This window comes from Engystomops pustulosus, chromosome 4 (genome assembly GCF_040894005.1).
Source record: "Engystomops pustulosus chromosome 4, aEngPut4.maternal, whole genome shotgun sequence".
In the NCBI taxonomy this organism is placed as follows: Eukaryota; Metazoa; Chordata; class Amphibia; order Anura; family Leptodactylidae; genus Engystomops; species Engystomops pustulosus.
In genome coordinates this window covers 189,964,612-189,976,958 of record NC_092414.1, presented here as the reverse complement: position 1 = coordinate 189,976,958, position 12,347 = coordinate 189,964,612, and the positions used below count along the sequence as shown (strand labels likewise).

General features: G+C 44.8%; 1 protein-coding gene across 1 annotated transcript; it reads right to left on the bottom strand.

Moving 5' to 3' along the window:
- Positions 1-250: 250 nt before the first annotated feature.
- COX5B (cytochrome c oxidase subunit 5B) lies at positions 251-5,569 on the bottom strand. The gene is made up of 4 exons (XM_072148950.1): positions 5,335-5,569; positions 3,726-3,796; positions 1,981-2,080; positions 251-488 (listed from the first exon to the last, which is right to left on the bottom strand). The coding sequence occupies exons 1-4, from the start codon at positions 5,429-5,431 to the stop codon at positions 376-378; spliced, it is 381 nt and encodes a 126-aa protein (XP_072005051.1). The 5' UTR covers positions 5,432-5,569; the 3' UTR covers positions 251-375.
- Positions 5,570-12,347: the final 6,778 nt, after the last annotated feature.

Here is a 12,347-nt window from a genome sequence, read left to right as displayed (position 1 = left end):
ATATTGCAGCTTTGGTCACAGGGTCTTCTGTTTATGTTTAACTTGCATTTAAAACCAGATTGTAAGAAGACCCCAGCATTATCCACTTGACCAATATCGGATTGAACAAGCTACCCAGAACAAAGAAATAAGGCTGACAATTGTGATTGTAGACTTCAAGAACAGGTACATTTGTTGTATCAGGATCAGTGTATGACCCCTCAAAAACGCACCCTAATAATGTGACTGAATAAAGAGAGGAGACAAGGTGTAAAGGCTGGGTGCATGTATTCTTATGGCCCCGAGCCACAGAGGAATATAATACATTACAAAGTAGACTGGAATCAGGTAAAAGCACAAACTAGCAACAAGCCAGACATGAAGCTGCAATGTGCATTAGTGGTGGTGGTGTTGAGGCACAAGCTTGTAATGGGCACCACAATTTGGGCAGCGCTGGGCCTCTCCCTTGTGCAGCCAGAACCAGACTACAGCGGTGTTCTCCTCCTCACCTATGGTGGAAAAAGACAAATCATGATGAGAGCAGAAGAGAGAAGAAGAAACAAACAATGGCAGAGCAGAGATTATAATACTACAACATAGTAACGCCAAATGTTTTCTGGCATTAGTTTTGCCCCTAAAAGGTCAGGTTCACAAGGGGGAAATCAGTCAGTTTCCTATTAGCAAAAGCCAAAACTAGAAAAATGGTCTATTCCACTTAGATAACCTCATAACCTTCCTCATACAGAAACAACATGAGACACAGAGCAGGGTAAGCACCTTTTTATTGCCACCGTTGCCCCCGCCCCCATTGGATTTTATGGGGGGAAAGTCCCATACACTGAGGACACCAGAAAACCTACATAGGCTCATCTCAGGGACAAGTGCAAGTTCATGTGAAGAAGGGACAATGTGCAATTCCTTCTCGGAGATGGAACATGTCCAATAATCTATTCTTGTGAGAACTGTCACCATCACGTATGCACTGAATTTAACCCCTTAGTGACCAAGGCCTATTTTTCAAAACCAGCAGGTGTCACTTTTTCCGGTTAAAACTTTAGAAGGCTTTAATTTACCCAATTGTCTTTGAGTTTGTTTTTCTGTGACATTTTGAACTTCATGTTAGTGGAAAATTTTGGTTGATAAATTTTGAATTTATGAAAAAAATAAAAAATTTGGTGAATTTGGTAAACATTTAAAAAATTTTTGCCATTTTCAAACTTCAAAACATTTGTTTTTCAAACTGGTAGTTGGGTCTTACTACACAAATTAGTTACTAAAATTCACCATATCTCAGCTTTGTGTTGCGTAGTTTTAGAAGTGTCCATGTTGTTTTATTACAACGCTAGAAAGATCACAAACTGAACAGCAGAAAGAAAATTTTAGAATCTATTTTAGGGACCATTTCATTTCTATAGGGGTTTTGGAAGTTCTGTTAATAGAAACCCCCACATATCACCCCTCAAATTATTCATAACTGCAAGTAGGAAGCTTACTAACCCTTTATGTATTTTACAGAAATTCTAACAAAATGAAGGTTCGATTAGGAATTCACTAATATTTATCATTAATACATTCATTTAGCCACAAAATTTACCCACAGTAACTGAATAAAAGTAGAGAATGCATCTAAGAATATATTGGCCAGTAAGAGAACACCCCACATGTGGATGTAACCCCCCCCTCCCCCGTCAGGGCATATGGCGGGGCCTGGAAGGGAAGGAGCCATTGAGCTTTTGTAGGGCAGGATAGTTTTCAGGTGCCAAGACGTGTTTGTAGAGCCCCTGAGGCCACGTTCACACCTGGCATTTTGGTTGCGCTTTGAAACACAATCAGGAGGGGAGCGGGGTGTGGCAGACCTTAGGTTAGGGCGGCGGGTAGCCTAAGGCCCCTTAGTGGCCGGAGGAGAAATCTGTTTGGGCAGGCACTAAGGGGTTAAAGTATTTGGAAATCTGTCAATCCATGGGGCACATTGTAGACAAAAATACAGTAAATTAGACTTACAGATGCAGCCCACAATCCTCTGATTATTCACAGATGGGACAATATGAGGATCTTCCTTGGTACCCTTGTAATTCTTAGGCTTCAGCATGTTGTATGGATCCTGAAGAAAAAAAAAAACATTTTATGATAAGGGATTCAAACATCTGATTCAAAATGAGTACATGCTAGAGCGCTGCTCTGGAAACCTGCCGAAAACCAAAGCCTCCACGGGACACAAATCGTCTGTCAGTGGTCGGCTGGTCACAGTTTCTAATAACTCTATAGCAGGGTCATCAGAGCAGGAACCAGTATCAAAGATGTGGAGGAATTATCTAGGATTAACCAACAACTTATTACCATTCTACCAGGATGGCCTGGACCTTAAACCTAGAATATTGCACCCACTGGTATGAGAATGGGTCAAGAGTGTGACCTCTTTCTGTATACACACACAGCACCTAGTGTTCCTAGGTAAGAATTAGGCTACATTCACACGATCGTATGGGGGACGTCTATATGTCCCCCATACACTTCTACACACACGTGCGGCACCGTACTGCTCCGTAGCCCGTAGAAAGATAGGACATGTCCTATCTTTCCACGTAATACGGTGCCGTGCGCTGTATATTCCTACGGAGAGGGGCGGGGTTGAGCCGTGCTCATTCCCTGCTCCTCTCCGCAGCGCCGATGTATGCCAGCCGTACGGCGGGCATACATCGTGTGAATGTAGCCTTAACCTGAGGAGGGAGGTTTAGTGAAAACAAATGCAGCATGCATTATTTTGTCTCGCATACAGAACACGTACATTCCATTGACAACCAGTAATCCCATAGCCCAGTGGATAGAGGCTCTGTATTTAATTGAATAACATAGAGCCTTCTGTCAGGGGAAGCCCTGGGAGATGTAGAAACGCCATGTAAGCACAGATGGTGATATTACCCTAATGACGTGGTCCCTGCTCTGCCACTAAACCGACACATCATTGAAAGTAATGAGCAGTTCTTGACCAAACACTGCAGCTACATTGTGCAGATGTCTGCCATATTTACATTAAGGCTCTTTGCACATGGCTTTGTGCCCACCCGGGCTGTACCCCAGGCGTAGGATACGGCCAGGTGGTGGAGGGCTCCTCAACCCTCCCCTCTTCATAGAAAGCCAAGTAGGCGCCTGGCTAGGTGATCGGGGTCCCAAAGACCTCTATGGAAGCCATGATATACCACAAATAGTGCCACCAGGTCACAGGCACCGTTGAGGTCATGTGCATGGGGCCCAAGGCTGACTCCAGTAAAGATCATGATCAGACTTCTACAGGCGAGTATGGTTTTTGTTTTACCCATAGTGTAAGTGCATCAGGCAGGTTGCCTTCAATAAGAGTAAATGGAACCTGTTGAATAAAATCAGAAGCACATGACACGATATGAAAGGTCTAGGACAGTGGTGGCGAACCTATGGCACTGGTGCCAGAGGCGGCACTCGGAGTCCTTTCTGTGGGCACCTAGGCCATCACCCCAGCATGAAGTTCACCAGACAGGACTCAAAGAATTTTCCTGCAGAATCTTCCTACAATGATAGGTGAATTTGCCCTCCTCCTTTCAACTGTGTTGGTGTCCTTAGGAGGCAGAACGATTGAAAATTGTCAAAGAAAAAGGAGAAATACATTACTGCTTAAATTGCTGCGCTGGCACTTTGCAATAAATAAGTGGCTTTTAGTTGAAGTTTGGGCACTCCAGCTCTAAAAGGTTCGCCATCACTGGTCTAGGACTTACCTCCCCACGTTTCAATGCAGTCATAATTTCTTTCTCAAGGCCGGTAGCCTGCTCCTCATCACTGGGAATACCTGCAGGGTGAGGACACAGTGTGTCATATAACTAGAAGAGAGTCATAAACCAGATAAACAGCAAACCTGCTCCTTTATGGGGCAGAAGAGGTCACTGTGTATCACTTCATATTCTGGAGTGAGGGGAGACGACCTCTAAAGCTAGATACACACTCCTCAGAATAGTCCACATCATAATCCACACGTGTTACATGAGGATTTTCTTGTGGATTTTAGAGGTCAGTAAAACCTTCAATTGAAGGTTGAATTTCCTATGGTCATTGCTGTGAAAATGGACCTCAAACGCCAATGACACATGGACCACAATAACTAACGGAGAAACACAAGCAGGAAAAGGCTCGTTTACATTGTCTGATGAATCCATGGCAAAACCCCTCTCCAATTTAACTAAATGGGAAGCCATGGAATCTACTTTAAGGGTACGGTCACACGTCGCAATCAGCTTTGAGGTGGTTTTAGGTGCAGTTTTGTCAATTGAACAGGTTAAAGACATGAACTGCACAGGTGAATGACATTTGTGGAGCAGTTTTCTCCTGCAAAATCAAATTCACTCGTTCATTTCATGTCTTCCACCTGTTAAATTGACAAAACTGCACCTAAAACCACCTCAAAGCTGATTGTGATGTAGTTTTGATTGCAACGTGTGACTGCACCCTCAATGTCCCTGTCCGCTCCCATGAAGAAGAAACAATGTCATTCCCAATATTCTGGGCAGAAACCTCTGATTTTAGGCCATCAAAATCTTTGTCAGAAAACCTAAAAGTGCATTGTAATGGCGTCTCGTAGACATATTGTAGCAGGTTCCAAACTGAGGCGCTAAAGGGATATTCCACTGTTACATTATCCCAACAATTGTCTCATTTGAAGTCGTATGAAAACTGCAACCTCCCTACAATGAAAAGAACTGGGGTGCCCTGTACTTTCATATCAAGGAAGCGGCTTTAAGAGACAGAGGCCAAGAGGACGCCCCTTTAACCTTCATCTACCGATTCATACTTTGAATCGTTTGTACCGTGGTGACATAGACTTTGAGAATTTGACTATGTGATTGTTCTGGTGTCCAAAACTCCCCTTCATTTACCTCTTATGCATGTTAGATTATTTAATGCATAAAGTAAATATGTAAGAAATATATCCCATTTCTCACTGCAGTGATAAGGCTCTGTTCACACCTGCACACAGTAAGAGAAAAAAAAATAGAAAAAAAAATAAAAACAACTTCTTATCGTCAATGGGGCCTTAAAGTCTCCATCCTGTGGCCCTCCGTTTAACCCAATGCAGGTGTGAACAGAGCCTAAGACATAAGACTCCTCAGGGCCTGGCCTGACCTTCACCATAACCCCGCTATATCATGGACCGCAGCAACATGAAGGAGGTATAAACGCAAACGTCAAATTCTACATATCACAACTGACATCCCCCCCAAACTGCAGGTGGTTGCACCCGGCTGACGTTATACTCTATGGCAGGGCTATAACACCTTGGCATGGGGGGGGTGTGTTATGTCAGGATCTGGGTTGTATCATGGACATACTCACCTCCAGCAGCCATATACCTGGCCGGGGCAGCGGCCCGCACGGCGCCGGTTCTGGTAAAAGCGCGGACGGCGCTGCGGAACAGTAACCTTGAAGCCATGATGAGTGGAGGGTTCTTGTGCCGGCGGCTGCACACAGAGGACGATTCCCGGAAGTAGGACGTCACGTCCTGTCCTGCGCTGCGGAGAGGAAGAAGCGCCTGTCACGTGACAAGCCGGGCGCGTCCCGCTACTGGCCGCCAGAGGGCGATGTGATGAGGCGTGTGTTATGAAGGGGGGTGGCGGCTGTGAGGTAACAACTGAGACCTGCTCCTATGTAGGACAGCGCCCCCAACAGCAAGGGGAAAGTGATACAGTGTGTGACAGATATGTATGCCCCCTAGTGGTGGAGTATAATATTGTATCAGGCAGAGCGCCTTACTGTATATAGTGGCTGTACTCGTTATTGCAGATCACCCCCCTCACCTCAGATCACCTGGGCATTATATATAGATATATCAAGATAGGTATATGATATCTGCAGATATACTATATATACACTTACTAGGAACAACACCTGTTTAAAGGGAACCTCTCGGCCCATTAAACTAGCAGCCTCACCAGATGGGGTATGAAATGTCCTTTAAGATTTCCTATTTTACCTATTACAAAACATCTTTCAAAGTAATGTAAAAATGAGCAGAGACGAGTCATATTTACCTGAGATGAGTCAAGTTTATAGGCTGCAGCGGCAAAGTCACTTTGGACACCCCTATCTTCAGTTCTATAATATCTAGAAACGTGTTATTCCATTATGATAAACCAGAGACACTTATAGATCCAGGCACTGTGACTGTGATAATCTTCTTATATTTCTTATCCATGGCCTCCTCCTTGTGGTGTAGCTTCACAGGATTTTATACTCTCAACCTCCATCTGCTCCCTCAGTACCTTCCCCTCCCTCTATTTGCTGTCATTTCACACATTGGAGGGGGGTGCCCCAGTACATTGCAACAGTATGAATCTGCAACATAGAGGGGCTCTGGTAACAACCCCAAAGGCCTTTCTGGCTTTAGTTGGAGGCTGTTCCTCATGATAGCGAAGATATAAGTAAACTAAGACCAGCGAAAATGGACAAAGCTCCAATTGTAAAGCCAGGCCCTAAGGAGTCAACCTCCTTGAGCCACATTACTGCTACCTGTTTTTAATTGTATCTGGGTCCTGAGGACACCAATACAGTTGAAAGAAAGAGGTGGAATTCAGATGATCATTGTAGCTTCCTTCCAGGGTCCCCTAAAAAAGGAAGAACTACGGGGCCCAGAGCAGGAGCTCCAATAATAACACAGCCTTGTCTGCACCTCCATGCTCCTCCTGTAGTCCCAGGCTGCTAAGGATGTGTAGCTTCAAAATACTAGCCCTGATCACAGCACATCCTGGGTGGCCAGGGATGGCAGGAGAAGATTTCGAGTCCTTTCTGGAAACTCTGTGCTGGGGTTAAGGTCTGGGTGCCCACAGAGAGTGCTCTGAGTGCCACCGCTGGCACCTGTGCCGTAGGTTCGCCACCGCTGCTACAAAGGGATGCTGACCCCACAAGAAGGCTAGCGTTACCCTGGCTACTTCTGTGCATCTATTGAAATATGGGTGAGTTTCTCCTCCTCTTGACTTAACTTATGGGCAGAGCATTAGGATCCCATATATCTATATTACCTATCCTTGTTTGTTAGCTTTCATTTGTCCTTGTTGTTTGGGAGGCCGGTTACTCAGCCTTTTGTTACATGATGAACTAAATATTGTCCCATATTTATTATTTTGCACTCAATGTAGCATATAATATAAATATAAAATATATATATATAATAAAGTTTATTTCATTTCAATTTTGTGGTTGGCTTGGTTCTTTCCCAGTCATGGAAGCGGGGAGCTGTAATATACAGTCATGAAGGCAGGGAGCTGTAATATACAGTCATGGAGGCGGCGGGGGGGGGGTTGTAATATACAGTCATGGAGACGGGAAGCTGCAGTATGCAGTCATGGAGGCGGGGAGCTGTAGTATACAGTCATGGAGGCGGGGAGCTGTAGTATACAGTCATGGAGGCGGGGAGCTGCAATATACAATCATAGAGGAGGGGAGCTGTAGTATACAGTCATGGAGGCGGGGAGCTGTAGTATACAGTCATGGAGACGGGGAGCTGTAGTATACAGTCATGGAGGCGGGGAGCTGCGATATACAATCATGGAGGCGGGGAGCTGCAATATACAATCATGGAGGAGGGGAGCTGCGATATACAATCATGGAGGAGGGGAGCTGCAATATACAATCATGGAGGAGGGGAGCTGCAATATACAATCATGGAGGAGGGGAGCTGCAGTATACAGTCAAGGAGGCGGGGAGCTGCAATATACAGTCATGGAGGCGGGGAGTTGCAATATACAATCATGGAGGCGGGGAGCTGCAATATACAATCATGGAGGCGGGGAGCTGCAGTATACAGTCAAGGAGGCGGGGAGCTGCAATATACAGTCATGGAGGCGGGGAGCTGTAGTATACAGTCATGGAGGAGGGGAGCTGTAGTATACAGTCATGGAGGCGGGGAGTTGCAATATACAATCATGGAGGCGGGGAGCTGTAATACTGTAGTGTCTTCTACACTGTACCCGACGCAACACAAAATTCTGCACACAAATGGGCTCAGTCGGACCGTGGACCACATTTATCATGCAGAGTCTGACAGAAATGTGTTGCATGGTGCATGTTAAAGGTGCACCAAAAAAAATTTGGTGCATTCTGTCGGAGCATTGCAGGGGGCGCCAGATTCATGATCTATACACAGGGACATTACACATAGTACAGTTTGCACTATTTTTATGATGTCTAACATGTTTATGATTTCAATTATTTATTTCTTTTTATAAGGGAAGGGTGGGGGTTTTGAACTGGAACCGAAACATTTTCTACTTTTTTCGCATTTTTTTTTTTACTGTATATTTAGACCCCTTAGGGTACCTAAACCCTAGAGCAGTGGTTCTCAACCTGTGGGTCGGGACCCCAGCGGGGGTCGAACAACCAAAACCGGGGGTCGCCTAAAGCCATCGGAGACGCAATTTTATTGTGTTTTTACTGCCAGTTGCATGGTTTGGGGTCACCACAACATGAGGAACTGTATTGTTGGGTCACAGCATTAGAAAGGTTGAGAACCACTGCCCTAGAGGGTCTGATTGATCCTAACATGTACTGCAATACCAGTATTATCCAGTATATGGAGATTTTCCTATTGATCAATAATAGTGCGATGTATTATAGATCCTGCTTATTGTCATTTAAATGCTCCTGGCGCTGTTTGCCCTCGTCATACACCCGCTGCCGCAGCAGGGATTGTCCAGTAGTTGGAAAAACATGGCGGCTTTCTAACAAAAACAGCGCCTCTCCTGGTGTGTGTTATGGCTACTAAGCTCCATTCATCTCTTTAAAGCTGAGCTGTAGCACCAGCACCGACCATGGTAAGTGTGGAGCTGTTATTGGAAGAAAGAAGTCATGTTTTACAACCTCTGGACAACCCCTTTAATTTGGGACAGAAAAATCCAAATCCGTTGTGCAAAACAAAAAAAAAAAATTCATAAGTTTGTAGATGTTCCAATGCTTTGAACAGGATCGCCATGGGTGAGCCCCCATTATATTTGACCTTGTGCAGGTAACATGTACAGCGCCGGTCACCTTGTGGTGTAGGTTTCCATTGCAATCTGTGTATGATATCTGTATCAGTGGCCGGGTCTGACATTGGACCTGCTGTGGAGAACATCAACTCCTATGGAGTATGGAGGGAAGGTCTTATTCTGGGTTGTCCTGTCTAGTGTGCCATGGCCTTTGTCCAAGCTGGACTGTATGACAGGAAGCTGTAACATTAATGTATACGATGGAGATAACACTGTAACCCTTTTTGTTCTGTTTTAGGTCACTGTCCATATCCAAGGAGTCCACCCTGTCATGAATCCATCAGGATGATACAGTGACCATGAAGCTGCCGTCACCTCTCAGCATCGCACTCCAGGTCTGTAGAGTTATTATATTCCTGGGTTATGGTTAAATTTCAAGAAAATGCACAATTGCTTCTTCATTTATGCAATGACCACTAGGTGTCACTATGATCTAGCTGGGCTTTTTACAGACTTTTATGCAGTTTTGTTACAGGGAGAGGGTTGTATTAGTGATGGGAGGTCCAGCTCTTCTTAGTGAGTTGGATCATTAGTCTCTGCTTACTAAGAAGAGCCGGCTCAGTCCAGAAGAGGGAGTCTCACTTCACTTTTAACCCGATTTTAAAGGGGAGTGGTGAGCCATTTGCAGGCGGAGTTAAAGGGGTATTCCCATTTCAGCGAGTAATTGATATTGTTTTAATAATGAAAAGTTGTTGCCCTCTGGTTTGTCAGATGTTTTATCACATACAGGAATACAAGTGCAATCATATTATGAGTAACAAAAGCTTTTATTGGCAGTTAGAAGGAGTTACTGCAGCAAGTCAGTATCTGCAGTGTTGCCCCTTCTTCAGGACCTCTGCAATTCTCCCTGGCAGCTCTCAATCATCTTCTGGACCAAATCCTGACTGATAGCCGTCCATTCTTGCACAATCAATGCTGCATTTTGTCACAATTTGTTGGTTTTTGTTTGTCCACCCGTCTCTTGATGATTGACCACAAGTTCTCAATGGGATTAAGATCTGAGGAGTTTCCAGGCCATGGACCCAAAATCTCTAGAACAAGCTGTTTTCCAGATGTTCCAAAAAATCGGAAAAGGGATTTATCAGAGACAATGGGGGTCATTTACTAAGGGCCAGATTCGCGTTTTCCCAACGTGTTACCCGAATATTTCCGATTTGCACCGATTTCCCCTGAATTGCCCCGGGATTTTGGCGCGTGCAATCGGATTGTGGCGCATCGGCGCTGGCATGCCCGCAACGGAAATCGGGGGGCGGTGAACTTGAGTGCATTTCGGCGGACTTCAGCGCAGGAGCGCCACCTGGTGGACGTCGGAGGAACTACCTTAGTGAATCCCGGCCGGACCCGAATCCAGCGCAGAGAACGCGTCGCTGGATCGCGAATGGACCAGGTAAGTAAATCTGCCCCAATGACTTTACCCCAGTCCCCAGCAGTCCACTCCCTGTACCTTTTGCAGAATATCAGTCTGTCCCTGATGTTTTTTCTGGAGAGAAGTGGCTTCTTTGCTGCCCTCCTTGACACCAGGCCTTGCTCCAAGAGTCTCCGCAGTCTCACAGTGCGTGCAGATGCACTCACACCTGCCTGCTGCCATTCCTGAGCAAGCTCTGCACTGCTGGTAACCCGGTCCCGAGGCTGAAACACTTTGAAGAGACGGTCCTGGGGCTTGCTGGTCCTTCTTGGGCGCCCTGGAGCCCTGTCCTTATCAACACCCACACCCGTGTTACTGGAGCCATCACTGAAACGATGTTAGCTGCTCCTTATAAGGCGCCTGCAATGAAGTTGAAATGTGTTTTTTTTGGGAAAAAGTTCATTTTCTAGGCAAATATTGATTTTGCAATTAATTGCTGTTAAGCTGATGACTCTTTATAACATTCTGGAGTATATTTGCCATTATTATTATTTGCCAAATTGCCATTAGAAAACCTGATGCAGGAGACTTTGTAAAAATTAACATTTGTATTATTCTCAAAACTTGGCCATGACTGTATAGAAATGAATGGAGCTTAGATGCAATACCATGTAATACGCCCGGTCAGGAGGGGAGCTGTTACAGCTACATCTGAACCTCCAGACAACCCCTTCAATGTAATTTTCACTTTGTCTTGATCACTGGTTCATGGACAGATAGAGATCACATGAGCCTCTATCTGTGGCCATTTTACGGACAGTATTGTCTGGCTGATGAGGTAGAAGACAGGAGTCCATACCCATGTTATTTCCCCTCAGTCATTTTTTTTTTTTTTTTGGGGTGGGGGTGGGGGGTTATTATTATAACATAGGATAAATACAATAGTCTAAACTGCATGGAAAGTTAGAAGGAAATGAACCACCAGGACCTTCCCACCTGATACACAGCTCCTTGCCCTCACACACAGTGTTGGTTCAGGTGGATAAACGTCATACATGGATTTTCGGATGCTGATGGAAAGTGACAGTCACAGGGAGGTGCTATTTTTTTATACACAGCTTCCAAGCGGCAGCAATAAAATACCCTCCACTAGCACGGACATCGCTGGTGCTTGGGTATTGTAGTTACACATTATTATTTGCATGGATATTTCATATGGAGAATGAATTTCCTTTTAGGGTGCCAGCGTTGACACCAACTTGCAGATGAGGGGGTACAAACCCCATTACACATGAAGGTTTTATCAGTATGTGTATAATGCAAGCAGAACATTTCATTCCTGTTATAAAATTTTTAAAAAAACTAGGCATCTTGGCACAGGACTTTGGCGAGAAACACTGGTGTATCAGGCCAATATTTGGTCAGTATAAAAGCGACTTCAGAGGGTCACAACAATCAGCTGTGATCTGCACAGTGTACGTAGCCGAAATAAATCTCAGCTTCACCAAAAAGAGACATAAGATGCAGTCGTTTATCACAGCCGCTAGATGTATGTATGGAGCTATATTCTTCAGGCTGTAATCACTGAACACAGCTCATCATTGCCGGCCCAATATTGTAATCTCACCAGTTAGGCCATTTCATGGTCTATAGAGATCCCTCTGATAAAGGGTGATGCCACACATGGCGTCTTGAACCCGTTTTTTGGTCCATTTTTAAGCAGTCCGTTAAAAAAACGCATGCGTTAAAAAAACGCATCCGGTTTTTACCATTTTTAATTAAGATGATTGGTAAAACCCGTCAAAAACAGATGAGTTTTCAAAAAACGCATGCGTTTTTAAAAGCGGATGTGTTTTTTAACGCATGCGGTTTTTTAATGGACTGCTTAAAAACGGTTTCAAAACGCCATGTGTGGGATCACCCAAATAGAGGTCCCTCCAGAGTATCAGCTTCCAAAAATATAATAATAAAAAAAAAATAAG